We start from the raw sequence: 19,282 nt of genomic DNA on the forward strand, positions 1-19,282 counted from the left end.
GACAATCAGCTGTTGACCAGGGCTGGAGAATCAATCGAATCTATTCATGGTTATCAAAGTGTTATTTTTGTACGTACATCCTGCTAAGAAAGAAATATAATTAAGAAAAAAAAACAATTAATTGAAAATTTAAATACACAAGTTCATTATAAGTGGTTAAATTGTTCCGCTTAGCAGTTGAATCAGCTCAGACAATCGAACCACTCGTTAACTATTATTTAATGTTATCGAACGCTTGGGCTCTTGTGACGTCACTGAGACCAGTTCGTGTTCGTAACGGAAATTTTGAATTGCAACGTAATTGTAAAATGTACATTGTTGGGTTGATCACGTAAGCGGAGCTTCAGTTCCGTTTTTGCGTTATTTGTATTTTGAAACCCGTTCTGGTTATTCTTGACTTTCTTCTTCTATGTGTGAATGCTCGATTATGAGAATAAAATAATGAAGAAAAAAAGACACACACGAAAAACCCACGCAAATGAATAACCACAAAGTCCGCGTGCTCGTCAACTAAGACTAAGCATTAATGACTTTTGATGCCTTGGGGCATTTTGTTTCAGCAAAATCGACACCATTTGTCGCATTTATGATATTTATATGACTCAACACACAGATCGAGGAATTTCTATCAAGCATCTGCAATAAATTTTGGCTCGTCAATGTAAAATGCGACTGTTGTAAATGGAAGACACAATTTTGCATATGAATAGAGTGCAGGCCTCAATCCCGACTTGTCCAAAAGGCTGTGCACGTACCCAGTTAAAAGTCAGTCTGTCAGTTCGTCTGTCGCTTAATATTAAGACGAAATTTGTGTTAAGGTCAGGGTGACCAACAAAAGCTTATGCTGTCATTGTTGATGTTGTTGTTGTTATTATTGTTGCTTTAACGCATTTTTTCAATATTTTTGCAATAAAATTGTATAGCTGTTGTTGATAAACTCTTACAGCAGAAGATGCGCTCCAACTGGTTCAGCGCCGCACTCAAGACCCAAAACTGGTCGCTCATATGACTTTTCAAGTGATTATTTTTGTAGTTGTTGTTATTGTTGTTGTTTTGTTCATTTTTAGACTTTATTGTATAGTATTTTTCTGAAGTTTTTGGCGTGTTTTTCGAAATGATTTTCGTGTGGGCCGGCAAAACTAATGCCGCCTGCACTCTCAACAATTGCAGCCAAGTGTTTGGAATTTCAAATCGTGAATATTCATTGCAAGATTAACCTTTCGACAGATTGCTGTTGTTGTTGTTGTTCAATTGGTTTTTATTTTGTTGAAATATTGGAAATGCCTATCTCATGAAAGGAAATGTGAGCATTTAATTAATGAATTTGTTTTGTGTGACGATACGAGAAGAGGCGAGTGAAGAAAGCAAGATAATTTGCATCAACAAAAGCGTTTAATGTTTGTGAAATTAATGATTATGACAATTAAAAGAAAAAAAGGTGCGCAGGTGAAGGGTCGTCGTCCAAGCCAAAATTCAATTTGTGGATTACGCAGCGAAGGCGACAGCAACAGCAACAACAACAACAACAGCGACAGCGACATTTCCCAACTAAGAGTGTTGTTGCGGCTCCCCCTTGGCGTTGCAGCCCTCCCCCGACTAAGCGGGCTCTTAACTCTATTAAAGTAAATAATATATAGCGTGAATGCTGTCACTGCATTGTTGTCTTGTGGTTGCTGCTGTTGTTGCCGCTGACTTTGCGTTTTTGCGGCGCCTCCACTTAGAGTTTGAGTTGGACGCGGCATCGGCATCTGCTTGGACCATTGTTACTTCGCCTAAGTAGGAAACAAAATAAAAAACCAACAACAACAACAACAACAATAACAACACGGCGACGAGAAATTTATAAAAACGTTTGTTTTCGTAATACAATTTTGATTACTTCTTTGACGCCGCTGAGCCTCGGCACGTCCCATTGATGGCTTTGTAGCTGCTGCTGTTGTTGTTGTTGTTGTTGATGCCCCCGCCACATTCAGCATTTGATTTATGGTCGGTAGGTAGCCCGTAAGCTTGTCCCGTGTCCATTTGGTAATATCGCCCCAGACGAGATAGTAATTGTAACAATAATGTACAAGCGTGATTCCTCATCATGCTGCTGCTGCTCATCATTAGAGGCATAGAGGAAACTCTCTGCACTCAATTGACTGCGGATAAATCCCAAATGCGGAACCATGGCTGACATCATTTCTTGGCATAATTAAGCGCCACAGAGACATACATTACAAATACATCATAAATATATATGTATATATATTGATTCGCTGTTCGTACTTGTGATGTAAGCACTGCTTGAAGCAGGGAAGTTGCACGTTGCACGTTGGGGTTGAATGTACCCCGAAGTGAAACTGATTTGTCTAACTAGAAGAGGACTTGCACAATTTCATTGAGATGCCGCCAATTTGGATGCTGATCTTATATAAGCATTTGAGGATGAATCAACACAATCGGTTGCAATTGATGATGACTAAATGCAAATGCTAAGCAGATCTCAATTTGCTTCACAAAAGAATTTCGCCGCACAGCAAGAAACAAGCTTAATGAATTGACGAAACTCAAATAAAATAAATGAAGAACAGGATCTATACTAAAGACCGCATAAATTATGCATTGTTTGCAACGGTTCTCAACTGTCAAGACAGTGAGAACTGAAAAGCTCAAGCAAAAACTCAACTCAAAAGCACCAAACCGGCCGTCTGTCAAAATAAACAAACAATAAAGATACAAATGCTTCTGGCATTATCACATTCGGTTTTCATTCATCAAATTTGCATAATGTATTGATATTCCTAAATGTTGAAACGTGTGTGCGCTTGCTTTGCCAATAACAGAATGTTGAGCACATGTTAATGTTAAAGCCCCAATACGTCAATATCGTCTATATTCGGATCGTGCCTACGTCCAGATCCACATTCGACCTTGAGCGACATTGGAAATGCCGACTGCGAGATTAGCTATGCAAAACATACAAGTTCTATCGTTAAGATACGATACAATGCAATTACAATTACAGTACATCAATTAAATTCACCCGTTTCCCGCTTCCAGTTGCAGCTGTCAATAACCGTATAGACGAGGTTTTACCCGACTTCTCTGAGTACAGCACTTGTTGTATATATTTAAGAACGAAAGAGAGAGTGTCAACTGATCAGTGCTATAGCAAATATTATTCTACAATCTCTGAACAATTTCCTTTGGGCCCGATAATTTGTTTACCCATTTTGTTTGTCTCCGCATTACAGTGGCAACAGTGGGGCAAAGTACGAAAATAAAGGTCGAAAAATATTCATATTTTCTTTGTAATACATTTTTTGTTTTATTAAGATCAATTAAATCAATTTACATCTTACAAAAACTTAACAAATTTACCACATTTCGTGTATGTAAAATTACTATTTATTTTTACACTTTCCTGTAAATACTTATGATGATAAAAATTGAATTCAATATATTTCATTTACATTTTAACTTAGTTCTGTGAGCAAAATAATAATTTGTAGTTACATTTTTCACTAATGCGTTTTATTAAATATAAATACATTTATTTTTTGAATGAATACTTAAAATTTATTTGTACTTTTTCCAATAAATTCTTATCTATGATCTACATTTTAACAAATCAATCCAGCTTACCAAATTTGTATATTATTTGTACATAACAAACAATGTGAGCTGCTAAATAAATCGAATTATTCAATGGACAACGTTTTTGTTGTTGCTCATTAAAAACTTTCTAAAAAGAAAGAATTCTGTTGCTGTTGGTGAAAACAAGTAATATAAAAATAGAAAGATTATATAAGCAAACGCTAGCTACTGAAATGCTAATTGATTGAGACAATACTGAATTTCAAGGCAATCTTTTGTTTCAGTCCAAATATAAGAAGTGTTTTTAATCAAAATGTAATTATTGAACGCAGCTGAAGTTCTCTATTTAATGCAGATTGCTATTTGTGAATTATCAAGTAGCAGCATTGCCGGTTTTGTCGGCTTGTCACACTGTGCGACGTCAGCGACGCACGACGCAGCCTCAACTGTGCACCCAATGTGTAAGCCAAGCTTCATTCGTTGTCGCTGGCGACGGCCAAGTTTATTAAAAGCGCAGAACTCGTGAGCTACGGACGTGTTTCTGCTACGCTCGAGCGCCTCGCGCATATCTAATCATCATCTCGGTGTCTCCAAGTTTCGGTCACAGTCTCCGTCTCAGTCTCCGTCTACGGCTCCGGCTCATCTCCGAGTCAATCACAGTTTCGGTCTCGCTCTCGCTCACAAAACGCGGCTTCTCTCGCGCCTTCACTCTCACTCTCACACACAGTGACTGCGAATCGTGAAATCGTGTCACAATTGATTTGAAATTTGTGTGCAAGAAAAAATAAATACGAGAAAGAGAGAAAAAAAAAATTAATATTACATATTATTTGTATTTGGCAATAAGTCAGGCATTTTGGTGTGCACGCCGGCGTCATCTCTTGCTGTCTGCTCTGTGTGGATTTTGTCATCCTCGCGACAACAGCTTCGACTTGATCATTGTTATTCCGCCTACGCGCGCTAATTATTCCTCGCGGCTCTTTTTTGGGCAATGCCCCATTCTAAATAAACCAACCGAGCAATAACAATAACTATAGCACAATATATAACAAACATATTTTACTTTTGAAAATTCCCAAATCTAAAATGCACGCGCGTAATTCAAACTCGAGGCTGCGCAGTCGCAGCGCTGCTGGCGTCACTGCTACCGTTACATTTGCGCTGCTGCTAACATTGGCGCTACTGCGGATCGACATCGCTGCCGGCAGGCCTGGTATACATATAAACTTACATACAAACATACATACATTTGTATAAACAAGCATCCAAACATAGCTCATTTCTTCGCTATTGATTACGATTAGGATTCGATGCGATGCGATGCGATCGTAATCAATTTGCATAGACATAAGATATTTAATTAGTGTTTGCTTGCAATTTCCTTTTCGCCTCTTGCTTTCTTCTATTACGTTTTCAAATACGCATGTGAAACCCAACTCGAAAATTCCAATAAATGCATGTTTATTTATTGCCGCAGTTTCTCAATTAGCTTATAACTGATTTAAATGTGAGCACTAAAACAAATAAAACGTATTTTTGAGATTTTTAAATTGATTTATATGTCAAAAATCATTAAATTAAAGCGTAATTTACATTTATTCAATATTAACTATCAAAATTTTATTAAAATTTCAAATTACTTTTAATCAATTTATGTTTCTTCAGAATTCTGAAAAAAAAAATTCATCGAATTTTATCACATTACTTGCAGAAATCAATCAAATCTTTTAGTATTGTGCATTTCTAATTTAAAATCATACTTGAATTCAAACTAAATTAAAATTTACTATCAAGAATTAGTTTGCTTATTAATAAACATCAAAATAATGCTCCAAAAAATAACACTAAAATTTAAAATTTAGAAGTAGATCTCTAAAAATTATTCAGAATTCTCTTCATATGAACAGCGTACATAAAATTTCAAATTAAATATTAAATTCATAGATATTATTTTTTTTGACAGTCTGTGACTAATTTTAATGCTCTGTAAATACTTGTACATAACTGTAGATAGAACTTGTAGTTAAACTGTCCCTGGTAATGTTCATCAATTTGTTACTAATTCTCAGCACCAACACGGACTCATCCTCACACACACATACACACACATACACACACAGAGACACATTTACACACTTACAGTGAAGCATTATTCTTGTTGTTACACCTTAACCTCTCGAGCAATCCAGTTGCATGAACGACCTTCATCATGACCCAAAAACAAAAAAAAAAGAAACAAAACAAAAAAATGGCTATCATGTTATTGTTCATTGGTAATCGAGAGAGTTTACCGTTGTCCACCTAACCAATTACCACCAATGGACCAATGAACCAATTGACCAATGGACAACTCATCGTCGAATGCAACATGAATGTATCTTCAGAGATCTTCATGTCGATGATCTTCGTTCGAGATCTTTTTACCCTGCGGCAGCACGGGGCCTCAAATTAGCTGGCAAATGCCCTCCAATGATATTTGTAACTATTTCACTGAATTGTGAGTTGTCTGCAGTCGCCAGTCGGCAGTCTTTGGTCGGGTTTTTGTTTTCTTTTTATTATTGGTAAACAAACAAACCAAACACTAGGCACATATCATTTTCTGCAGATCCCCCAAGGGTCGCATCGAAAAAAACACAGCAAAAAAACCAAAAAACAAAAACAAAATAAGTTTGCCAACGGCGACAAAAACGTCTCATTTCCAAAAGGCAAATGAAATTCGAGACATCTCTCGACAAGAAGCCCAAAAAAAAAAGAAGAAAAGAAAACAACAGTAGCTTATATAAGAGCCAACTAACGTGACTGGCAAGGCTTCGACTTCAACATCGACGTCGACTTCGACTTCGACTTCGACTTTGGCGGCGTCTTCAGCGAACATCTTCCTCTTCAGCTACCTTCGAGCTTGGCCTCTGGTTCGGGGCACTTCTCCAACAGTAGCAATCACATTTTAGCGCTGTTTATCTACAGCCCCAAGGGAATCGACAACTCCATAAATTGTTATGACAATTTGTTAAGCTTGTCTTCTCTCTATCTCTCTTTCTGACTGTCTTTCTTGCTCTCCTTTCTCTGCATTAAAGGCGTAACAGATACCCTTGATGAAAGCTGTTATAGTATGCATCGAATTTGTACAATTAAATCGTTGATAGAGACATCATTCAAATCTGCAATGCTTATCAAACCAATAAATAATCGTGCAATTTCCTTGAGTCTGTATTTTGTTATTCATTTATGAAAAGAGACTTCCTCATCATCATCATCATCGACTATTGATTTGCTAGCTCAACTTCCACGCTCTGTTATTATAATTTATTTTTTAAAATGTATTTTTTTTGGTTTTTAAATACTTTAGCTTCGCTCGTATTCACATGAATACAAGACGAATGCGCGTACGTGATAATTATGAGATTCGCACAGATTAAAATTCCTCCATTTGCTGTTGGGGTACACAATGGAAAACTAAGCCTTATTTGTGAGTTTCGTAATTGCTTAATAGCCAAGCACAATGGGCAGCCCATTACACATAGTACGAGATATTGTTAGATATTGGCGGTATGGTTAATAATAGTTGGTAATCTGCGGCGTGAGTTTCAAATGCTTGCGTCATTAATGGATTTCCATTGAGCCCACAGATAAAGATAAAGAAGTGAAAATTGCAACACATTTTGTTATGATTAGCTGGAAAATAAACCAAACGAGGTGATCTCGATGTTCGCTGAGCTGCTCAACTGGGAGTTACCCTCGAGCAATAGATGGCGCTAGTGGCACTTTTAAGCTGCAATTGGGAAGTTTCCAAGTCGACGGGGATTTTTTAGCTTTAGGTTCTTTCGAGTATATATCCAGAATGTTGTGTAACTTTTTTAACAATGTTGTATCAAATCAAATCAACTTTGTACTTTTAAAATCCCCGTTTACACGGTATAAGCTTGCAGTTTACTACACATTGAAAATAGAAGTCAATTTGTATGTTGCCTTGCCTTGACCTTTGCAAATGCAACTTCCATAATTTCACTGATTATACTAATTAGCACTGAGTGTTTGCATCAAGCCACATTTGGTGTGGGAATTTCAGAATTTATTATCATGCAGCAGCAGCATCTACAAAATGGAAACAAAGTAATAAAATATTATTAACAAGCGCGAGTTTTACAACCACGTCTTGATGGCTTTGGCTCTTCATTTTGGGCACATCATTTAGTGAGTACATCGATGCGATATATATTGTTAACTGATCTGTGTGGGTTTGTGCGAATTTCAACAGCTCAATAAGTCGATAACTCAAGGCCCAAGATGATACAACGATCCAACTCTGATCACGCCAAGAGATTAATATTAAAATCCATTACATTTTGTTTATGGTTTTGTTATTGTTGATGTTTTTCGCATTGACGAAGGTTGCCCAAATGGCAAAAGCTTGTCAAAAAAAATCAGTAATCAAACAAACTGTAAAATTGGCAAGTGTAAAATAAATAATAATAAACAAAAGATGAAACAACTTGGCAAAACAATAATCAACTCGAGTTGTCGTCCCATTGTTGTTAATTTTTGTTTTCTTCATTTTTATTTAGTGGGTGCAGATGTCGTGAAGTCGTCAATCAATTAAAAAATAAATTAAAAAGAAACAGAAAAATACTGAAAACATCAACTGACTATAAATGACAACAATCGAAAAAATTAATTGGCACTGAACTTGAAACTAGTTTCGGGGCGTGCCTTGAATTGCCACTAAAAAAAAACCAGAGTTATATTTTAGCAGCCAGTTATAAATAGTTCAAAAGACTATCTTATTTATTAAACTTAGAAATTAGTCAGGAGAAACAGGTATTCTGTACAAAGCACAACTTAATTAGTAACAAAAGTTCTACTTCGTTTCATTTATTATCACCCAGCAACGTTAAACGTTTAAAATGGAAGAGTGTATTTTTGGAATCTTTGCAAAAGCCGTTGGAAATATTTGTTTGTTTGTTGAAGACGTATTGAAATTACGTAAATTCTTTGAATACACAAATTAAATATGTTTAAGTCAATATTAGTTGACGTTATCTATTTCAAATTATTTAATTAATCTTCATTAAACTCAAATACTCCTAAAAATTGATGAAGTGACTCACATAGTTCTCACGTAAGCAATAGGAAACTTATCTTTTTATTGCCAATATTTCAATCAGCAGTTTTTTAACCTTTGACGTGCCGAAGTTGAGTTCGTCATTCTTGTTAAAAATAAGAATCTTTTGTGGTAACAGATCGATTCTCGGAAGTTTTCCGCATTGATGCGATAATTAATCATTACTTATTTATTATGTGTTTATGTCTTTTTTTGTTATAAGCACTTTCACAGCATGTTTACGAGACTTGTTCGACTGTCGTCCCCTTTCGATAAACATCTGAAAACAATTCATATTTATGAGATGTGCAACTCCGACGAGGGCCGTCAGATTGTTAGCTAATATTAATGAAGCATATGAAAAGTTCAGGGACTGCTGCTGATAAAGCTCAACCCCATCAGCAGCATCAGCATCAGCCTTAGAATTTGCCATTTGTTTTTCCAGCTGAAACTGATAGGCTGTCTGTCAAGGAAAAGAAAAAAAAAAAGAATATACAGTCAGCATATTAATTTCATATTTATTTAGAAATAGAATCGGTCGCAATATGAATGCAAATCACACACATAAATAAGTGAGATGTATCAGATAAATTTGAAATTAAGTTGAATATACATATGCACATATGTTTAGCAACCGGAACTCGAATCTTTAGTTATTTCTCTCTTCTGTTAGTCACATTCTCAACACTTTGTTTATGGAATTCCCCCACTAGAATTGTATTAATACATAATATTACACTCACACCACAATCAGAACTAACTTAATTCACACAATGCCGACAATTGGCATGTAAATAATTCTCTCTCTCCCTCTCTTTGTGGCTTTGTGACTTTGTGCATTTATCAAACACGAAGCGACGCGGCGTCTATCTATGGGAAACATCAAATATTTGGCAGAACAATGACACAGATGATTGTACAATTTGTGAATACTTATCCGGCTAGTCTCGTACTTGGTTTATTAATTGTTATAAACATTGATCGAGCACATCTCTCGCCATGACTCAAGTGTTTCCTCTTCAATGCACGACCGACCGTTGACAGGTTCAAACTGCGCACATATCTCTGAGCATCGCATGAACTTCGTCGAGAATATATACACACAAATGTATAGTATGTTGTAGTTGAAGGCGTTAGGCGTGGCTGGGGCTGATGGATAAGGTTAGGCTGATCAAGTTAGACTGGTTTCTCTCTCCTCTAATAATTCAATAATTCACATTCATATTCGCATGCGTCACAGAGATTTCTGTAACAAGATGTGTCTGTCACTTCGCATTAGCATACTGCAAAAACAAATGACTTAGGCGACGAACTTTAGCATACAGAACTATAAATATCGCAAACATTTATTCAATATTCAAAATAAATGATTAAAAAATAGGACTATCTTAATTATAGAACAATGGAAATACTTCAATAACCAACTCTTAAGTGAAATAAAATGAAAAAGCATGACTTTGAAGACGAACTAGGATTAGCTATGTATTATATTGAAACTTCAAATAGCGAGTTCTTATTTGAGTCTTGAATTTGAAATATAGAATGTACTGGATTGACTGGAACAATAAAAATTAGGAAGAGAGTCTATCGACAAGGCAAGTGGTTAAGGAAATGACTTAGGAGAAAAACTACAGCTAAGAGATATATAAAAATCAGAATAGATAACAAATTTAAAGTAAATAAATTATGATACTATCTAAATTATAGAATTTCCTCTAACAAAAGAAAGCTTCTAACTGAAAAGGGTAGCAAAACGAAAAATCTATAACATTATTGACTTAGGCGTCGAACTATGTTTACTTATACATTATATTGATACTATAAATAACGAGTTTTAATTTGAGTATTGAAATAAAATTATAGTATATACTTGAATGACTTGAACAATAAATCGGGAAGAGAGTAAATGAATAGCTAGAAAACATTTAAGCTGCGAAACAAATGATTTTGGCAAAAAAAAAAACTGTAGCTATGCATTAACAAATTTTGAATTTCAAATGGTAGACAATACTTTTTCAACAAAATGCAGATGCCAGACGAAAGACTTAGGCAACAAACTTGATACGAAAGCGAACAGTTAGGTAAGCTATAATTGAAATTACGTAGTCGAAGAATTAAAGGTTAAATACCTTGCAAAGCAAAATTCCAGCATGGCGTTGCTAGAAAAGATCAAACGACGAACTGGAACAAAGCAGGAAAATATAGTAAAATATATATATTACGAAGAATATCTAAATACTGATTCATATATTTAATATTGGATGGGAATATAGTGTTAAATGTAGATAATATAAAGATCAAATTTGTCATTTAGAAAAAAGTTAGCAGGAGAACTTAACACTTGAAATGAAAGTGGAAATAAGAAAATATTTATAAAGAATTAAACTTGGGAACCATTTATCAGGCAAAGGGAAGGAAAGAAATAATGATTCAGAACTTATTATAAAAAAAACAAAATGAATATTTTTAGAATATAAATGGCTTAATCTAAATTTTAGGTGACAAACTAATTAATAGAATGAAATTTGAAAGCATATAAATGTAAGGAGTAAGGAGTGTAAGTTTGATTACAATAGTTGCTGAAGTTGGCAAAGTCGCAAATATGAGTTCAAATGTAATTGCAGCCTGTGGTGCAAAACAAAAGACTTAGGCAACGAACTTGACACAACAAACGCCAGCAAATGAGCCGCAACATTGATTAGCTAATCTGCCTGGGCTGTCTCGCAGCGCAGCACAAGTTTGTGTGTCATTTTGAAGCCTCTCTGTAAATAACAACAAACGTGACATAACAACAACAACAACAACAATAGCAACAACAAAACGAAGCGAACAAATATATGGGCCATTTAAGCCAATGTCAATCAATCAGCAACAATGGCAGCCAAATTGGCCAAGAGCCACCCACGGGCTGCCTCATCTGTCTCATCTTCGACTATGTCTGTCTCTTCTTCTTAAGTCTTCTTCTTGTGTGTGTCTTCTTCTTCTTCTTTGCCTGCTTCTTATTGAGTGTCTTCTTCTGAGTGTCTTCTAACTCTTCTTTTGGCGTTTATTATCAGTCTTCTTGTTTTTAACAGCACTTTTGAACTCTGCGGCAAATTGCAGTGCAGCACAAACATGACATCCACATAGTACATTGTTACATACCACATCAAGATTCATACACACATTAGTCGCAACCACAACCACCAACCACCAACAACCACAACAAAAATTTACCCCACCTTCTCTGCAGATGTTCGACCATCGCCATTTGCTTTAGAGTTGCAACCGCCTTTGCTTGAGCCAGCTGGCTCCGAGGGAACCGAGGGGACATTCAATGGTAAAGGCGGTGAACGGGCCATCGATAGCTATGGCAATCCCATCGATGCACTGCGTCCCATCGATACGCCCGATGGCCGCAAAGTGGTCAGTGCCCAGGGCGTTCAATTCGAGATACCCAATTATGCGTCGGGCATCACAGAGATACGAAAGCCGGCCGATGATCTGCTGCCACCGCACATTGGTGAGTTGACAACCGCGGCCAGTGGAGCAGCAACCAGTGACAGCAACAAGAACAACGACAACAACAACAACAACAACGAGAACGATACGCAAACGCAAACACAAACCCAAGAACATGCAAAAACAGCCGGTGGCTTGGTAGCACCAGCTGATAGCAGCACAAGTAGCCTAAGCTTCGCCAGCACCCACATCAGCCACAATCGCACCCACAACCACACACACGTAGAACCACTAACAAGCATTTCCCATCCACTCAACTCCGACCCCGGCCCCGTCTCAGACTCAGTCCCAGTCTCAGTCTCAGCTTCCACCTCTAACCACGTCAAGCGACAATCGCAATCGCAACCACAATCGCAACAGCAATTTGTGATCAGAGCGGCTGATCCACAGCACGCACCACCCACATTTACCCTGCTCACAATTAATCCCGAAGCACCCGCTGCAGCAGCTAAAGTGCCTAATAAAAAGCGCATCTCAACTGCAACTCCAACTCCTTCCCCACTACTCGCAGATGCCATAGCGGTGGCTCAGCCCACTCCGGACGACAACGACACCGACAACAACAACAGTCCCTCATTAGCACCAGCACCAGCATCAGCATCAGCACCAGCACCAGCCACATCACTAACACCACCCGAACATGAATCATCGAGTGACACCGAAGTGGAGGTGGAACAGGCGCAGCTTGTGCCGCTCGAGCAGCAGGAGGAGAGCGCTCTCTCGCCACAACTCACCAGCGGCACTCTGCCCGACTATCTGCTCGAGCTGCAGCGCGAGGATCCTAACATTGATGGCCCCGTGCCCTGGTTGCTCTCGCCCAATGGCACGCCTCTGTCGGTGATTGCCTGGGATCTGTTGCCACCACTGCGCGAGACGGTGGAGGAGCCAGTGATCATCACGGAGCAGCAGCCCACGCGACATGTGGTGGGCGTGGAGCAGCCAGGCACTCACAACATTCGCCTCAGTCTGGGCAGCGGACAGGCTTTGTCACCGGTGGCCCCGACGCCGGGTCATGTGACGACCGGTCAGGTGGCTGTGGTCCCTCTGGTGCGCGACGGACCCGAGGCGCATGGCACCAATGCGCATGTGGGCAGCAGCACCACGCCCAGGAATACCCAGGGACGTTTCCCCAGTCGCAATCGCGGCACAGCGCACTACAGCACCACAACGACGCAGCGAGCACGTCCGAGCACCACGCCAAGCACCACTAGCACCACCACAACCACCACTACCACACGTCCACCCTTGACCACCACCACCACCACCAGAGCAACCACAAGGAGCACCACCAGGGCGACAACGACTACGCCTCGTCCTAGTCCAAGCACCACACCTCTGGATCCCTCCACCTTCTACAAGCTGGATAACGAGGAGTCTTACGCTTATACGTTGCCCCCTTGGCTGCAGGATGTCACCGATCCCGATCTCGATGTGGCCGTCACCTTTATTGTGCCCACGGACAACGATCAATACAATCACACGCTGCTCGACGATCTGGAGCCGCCTTTTGAGCCATTCGTTGATCTGTCCAACATTCAGTTGACACCGCCGCCCACCGTGAAGCCAAGCACAACCACCACGAGCACGAGCACGACAACCACCACAACTACAACTACAGCCAGACCAACAACATCAACTACGACGACCACACGACGTCCGTCGACCAGAGCACCCAGCACCACAACAACCACGAGCACCACCTCAACAACCACAACCAAAGCACCCATTTTTAGACCGCAATTAAATGCAAATAACATTCACACAGCTCCGGGATTAACCACCACAACGACACCTGCACCTGTGGATGTGAATCCCTTCGACTCGGCCACGTTGCCACCTTGGCTGCAGGACTTTGACTATCCCGATGTGGGTCCTGGTGTGCCCTACAATCCGGACAACTTTAAGGAGCCAGAGACGTCAGCTTTTGGCCAGCAACAACCGGGAGGTAGTAAGCCCACTGACTTTCAGCCACATGGCTTTGCCAGCAGCAGCAGTAGCAAGTCTTCATCCACAACTGCCGCATCGACAGCAGCAACAACAGCAACAACAGCAACTAGTACTATTGCACCTGCTGTTGGCGTTGTTGCCTCCGCTTTTCCATCCAAAGTCACGCTTACGCTTCCAGGCAACGTTGATGTTGATGATGCGACTGGGGCCACTGATGAGCCACAGCTGGTGCTGATACCACCCGCTGGCGATGAAGCATCATCAACCACAACTACAACTAACAACCAAAACAGCGACAACAGCAACCAGAATCCTACTACAAACTCTATCACGCATTTTGCAGCCCGCTTCGATGCCCCCGCTCCAGCTCCAGCTCCAGCTCCCGCCTCCAACTCTATTTCTGGCCAGGATTTCCAGCCACAGACGCAGTTCGGCAGCAACCTCAACGCCAATGACAACCAGAAAGTCGAGTATACCAAGAGCGACGAAGGCAAGGTCATCAGCACGCCAGTGAATACAGTGCGCAAAGGTGAGTTCGCTGTCCATTATTGAGTTACTTTTTATACCCGCTATCCTTAGGGTATATAACTTTGCGCCTGCAGGAAATGTATGTTACAGGAAGAAGCCTTCTTCTTCTTCTTCGATCTCATAAAGTATATAAAGCGTCATAAGCCGAGACGATCTAACCAAGTCTGTCTGTCCGTCTGTCTGTTTCTCTGTCTGTCCGTACGAACACCTAGATCTCAGAGACTAGAAGAGATTGAGCTACAATTTTTTTATATGTTGCAAATAACTACAGTATTTATGATTCCTGAATTTGGTTGCGATCAGACAAAAATTGAAGAAGTTATTTTAGAAATTCTTTTGTATGGGAAATAAACTTTTACTTACTACGGGTTTTAGTTGATTGCGCTGTCAATCTGGTATATTTAGAATCTAGTACTATATCAATATACCAAATATATCCTTAGGTAGATTTTAGTTCTTGCGGTTTATTAATTTGGCATATTTTAAGAAGAATACCGCACCCTTTCTTAATAGTTACGATAATAGAGCAGTCAAGTATAATATTGTATATTTGATAATCAATTATTCCTTAACCCCGCAAACTATCTGCAACATTTACATCAGCAATATTATGCAATAATTCAAAATGCGCAATAAACAGCACAGTGTACATATAAATTACAAAATATGAGCAATGAAGCCCAGTGTTATTAATAATCCTTAATTTAAATTAAAATCTGAATATTATCGTTTTTATTAGTAAATTGTGATATATTAGAAAAATCGAACTCTATAAACATCTTAAAATCAACTGCAACTGCTTCAAATCCGATATAACGATTTTGTAATTCTGATATGTTAAAAACTCGAAGATTCTTTAAGAAAAATAGTGTGTACAGCGAGTGAAAAATAAAGTTGCTGATGTGACTTCTTTATTCTTGATAATGATCTTTATAATAATACTCAAATTATTTAATTACAAAGTGTATATCTGTACAAACATGAAATTTATTTTAGACTAAAAGTAAATCACAAATTTTTTATTACTTCTTGCAGATGGTCAAGGCACTTTCCCTGCTGCTCCTGCTCCAGCTCCGGCGCCCTCCAACAACGCAGGCAAATATACCGGAGGATTCGGAGCACCTGCGGGTCTGTTGCGTCCACTGAATGCTGGCAAGCCAGACATCTACGTGGCTGGCAATGAGCATGACTTCGCGGCGAAGGCGAATCGAGCTCGTCCAACTGCACCGACGCCAGCTCCAGGTCGTTATACAGGCGGCTTTGGCGCTCCCAGCGGTGTGCTGAGTCCACAGAATGCGCCCAGACCCTTCCAGCAAGCGCAGCCACAACAACCACAACAGCCACAGCAACAGCAACACCATCAACAGCCACAGCAACTGGCTGGCGCTGCCTCGAGCCATCAACTGAATCGCTTTGGCGGTCCACCCGGTGTCCTGGTGCCCTTCGACAATGTCCAGCGTGCTCCACAGCAGTAGACAGTAGAGAGCAGCAGCAAGAACAAGTTACTGCAGCAACTACTCGTATTTTAAATTATTTATTAAGCATGCTTGTACTTATGTTAAAGTTTTCTAAGTTGGCATCGTGGTTGAAGTCGCTATTGTCGTCTCTGTACACGAATTTGAACGAAACGACTTAATATAACTTGCCTCAATATTTAAATTGGTTTCACACACACTCAAACACGATTAAGATATATACGATGCGATGTACATATCATGTCAAATGTTATACACGAAATAAACTTTTTTAAAAACAATTGAAATTTGTCTAAAGTTAATGAGCATAGATTTCTGAGTTGGAGCAAAGAAAAATGATAGTTTCAAACAAAAATCAAAAAAGATGGAATAACAAATTATATTTATTTGTTTGTTATTGTTTCTGGCTTACAATTAAATTATGTGGTACAAAGTGCAAAACCAAAGCCACTGAAATCTTTAAGCTGATAACAAAAAAAATTGATAAAGAATACTAATTAAAACTAAACGCGACATTTATCAAAATATTTCTTGTCATCGTAGAATTAAAACGCAAAAATAATAAATTCTCATTAGAATGAAATGTAGATTCTAACAATATTTGAAATAATTCATGCCTCTCTTTCTACAATAATAATATAAAAAAATTCCTCGATATATCGCATATGTGAAGACGATTTATTTGACAATAAGTCGATTACAATCAATTTGATTTGCACTCTGTCACTTAGTTTTGTGTATCATCAAAAACGCATTAAAACATTTTGACATATTACGATTTAAATTATTCACGCATCGAAATACAATAACAGCAAACATGTGCGTAACTAAAAGTCGACATTATATTGTTTGTTAACGAAACTGTGCTTATAAATGCTTTCAATTAGACAGCACAAATGGTCAATTGAAAAGCTTAGCAACGGTTATTAAATACACACAATTCGCGTACGCACCGTAAAACGCTGTGTAACGCATTTTTAACCAAACATTATTTCAAATAAGTAACGTATTTTAAACGAGTTCATTGAGTAAGGGTAACAAATACTTAAGTTACTACGCGCTAACATTTGAGTCACGTGAAGTTGGCTCCTCCAGCTGATAGTGTTGCGAAGCGCATGTTAGTCGTATAGCAATCAGCTTTCGATGGCGTACTTTTTGCCCATGCTTCGTGGTGGGGTGGGCGTGACGTAAACGTCCTTCATTTGACTTTGAACTCAGACGATACGCGAATCTGAAGTCGTTTTACTCAAAGCAGTTGCAGTTGATTCCCGACGGGTGAACTGAGCGAAAGTAAAAGTGTGATCCAGAAAAGAAATTTTCATAAATCCAAAAAAGATGTCGAAAATTGGTATTAACGGATTTGGCCGCATCGGTCGTCTGGTGCTGCGCGCCGCCATCGACAAGGGCGCCACCGTCGTTGCTGTAAGTGGATAAACAGCGAAGAAAAAACATATTTTAAATAATGCTGTAAATTAAAATTTGATGCAATTAGTTTTCCGCATAATGAAATTTGTATGTACAATGTATCCAAATGTCATCTGCAGGTCAACGATCCATTCATCGATGTCAGCTACATGGTCTACTTGTTCAAGTTCGATTCCACCCACGGCCGTTTCAAGGGCACCGTGTCCGCCGAGGGCGGCTTCCTGGTCGTCAACGGCCAGAAGATCACCGTATTCAGCGAACGCGACCCCGCCAACATCAACTGGGCCAGCGCTGGTGCTGAGTATGTTGTTGAGTCCACCGGTGTCTTCACCACCACCGAGAAGGCCTCCACTCACTTGAAGGGTGGCGCCAAGAAGGTCATCATCTCGGCCCCATCTGCTGACGCACCCATGTTCGTCTGCGGCGTCAACTTGGATGCCTACACCCCCGACATGAAGGTTGTGTCGAACGCCTCGTGCACCACCAACTGCTTGGCTCCCTTGGCCAAGGTCATCAACGACAACTTCGAGATCGTTGAGGGTCTGATGACCACCGTGCATGCCACCACTGCCACCCAGAAGACCGTCGATGGCCCCTCCGGCAAGTTGTGGCGTGATGGCCGTGGCGCTGCCCAAAACATCATTCCAGCATCGACTGGCGCTGCCAAGGCTGTTGGCAAAGTGATCCCAGCTCTCAATGGCAAATTGACTGGCATGGCTTTCCGTGTCCCCACACCCAATGTGTCCGTTGTCGATTTGACCGTGCGTCTGGGCAAGGGCGCCACCTACGATGAGATTAAGGCCAAGGTGCAGGAGGCTGCCAATGGACCATTGAAGGGCATTTTGGGCTACACCGATGAGGAGGTTGTCTCCACCGACTTCCTCAGCGACACTCACTCCTCGGTGTTCGACGCCAAGGCTGGCATCTCTCTGAACGACAAGTTCGTGAAGTTGATTTCGTGGTACGACAACGAGTTCGGTTACTCCAACCGTGTCATTGACTTGATCAAGTACATGCAGAGCAAGGATTAAATACACAGGCTAAATAAAAAAGAACAACAATGTTAACTCTTCTCAATACGCACAAACAGGAGGTGTAGCATTTAATTCTATAGATGAGAAGCATCCGATTTACGCATACAAACACACGCATTATCAGTTTACCCAATAAAAAAAAAACAATTACACCAATACATACACCAAACTTCGTATATTAATGTCACATACATGCCTGCATGTGTACATGTAGCTGTAATTGTAATTGTATTATTGTTACCAACAGATCTTCTCTCTCCTGTTTGATGAGCCGCGCAAACAACAGTTACATAAATTATATAACCTAATCTCGTTACAAATAAAAAAAATTAAAAAAACACAAATTACGGCATTTTCAATGTGACTTATGAAATTGAGAGTGTGAATAATACACAATCATAGCTCATAGATTAATTTAATTTGTTTTTCTCAGAACATTCATATATGCGTAATATATATTCACGCATACATACACAAGTCTGTATGTGTGTGTATACACGTTTTTACACTTGTGTGTGTATACTTCTGATTAGTATATTATATACATACACATAGATTCTTATGTACTGTATTTACTGTGTGTGTATTGCTTGGGAGTTAACTGAAAAATCAATTATTGTGGGTGGTATGGCAAAAAACAGCCGTATTTACAGCCTATTCGGCAATTGAATAATATGGAAGTTATAATTAATGTA

General features: G+C 39.5%; 2 protein-coding genes across 5 annotated transcripts; both read left to right on the forward strand.

The window, feature by feature from the left end:
* The first annotated feature begins 4,074 nt into the window (after positions 1-4,074).
* LOC132789401 (mucin-2) lies at positions 4,075-16,409 on the forward strand. Of its 4 annotated transcripts, XM_060797385.1 has the most exons (5): positions 4,075-4,792; positions 11,910-12,179; positions 12,690-14,123; positions 14,469-14,654; positions 15,689-16,409. In XM_060797385.1, the coding sequence occupies exons 1-5, from the start codon at positions 4,666-4,668 to the stop codon at positions 16,126-16,128; spliced, it is 2,457 nt and encodes an 818-aa protein (XP_060653368.1). In that variant the 5' UTR covers positions 4,075-4,665; the 3' UTR covers positions 16,129-16,409. The 4 variants fall into 4 exon arrangements, with proteins under 4 accessions (XP_060653368.1, XP_060653366.1, XP_060653369.1 ...); XM_060797383.1 differs by having other exon boundaries at positions 12,690-14,654; XM_060797386.1 differs by having other exon boundaries at positions 13,944-14,654.
* Positions 16,410-17,374: 965 nt separating this feature from the next.
* On the forward strand, positions 17,375-18,931 carry LOC132789565 (glyceraldehyde-3-phosphate dehydrogenase 2). Its single transcript, XM_060797650.1, has 2 exons — positions 17,375-17,550; positions 17,673-18,931. The coding sequence occupies exons 1-2, from the start codon at positions 17,464-17,466 to the stop codon at positions 18,582-18,584; spliced, it is 999 nt and encodes a 332-aa protein (XP_060653633.1). The 5' UTR covers positions 17,375-17,463; the 3' UTR covers positions 18,585-18,931.
* Positions 18,932-19,282: the final 351 nt, after the last annotated feature.

This window comes from Drosophila nasuta, chromosome 3 (assembly GCF_023558535.2).
Source record: "Drosophila nasuta strain 15112-1781.00 chromosome 3, ASM2355853v1, whole genome shotgun sequence".
NCBI classification, from domain to species: Eukaryota; Metazoa; Arthropoda; class Insecta; order Diptera; family Drosophilidae; genus Drosophila; species Drosophila nasuta.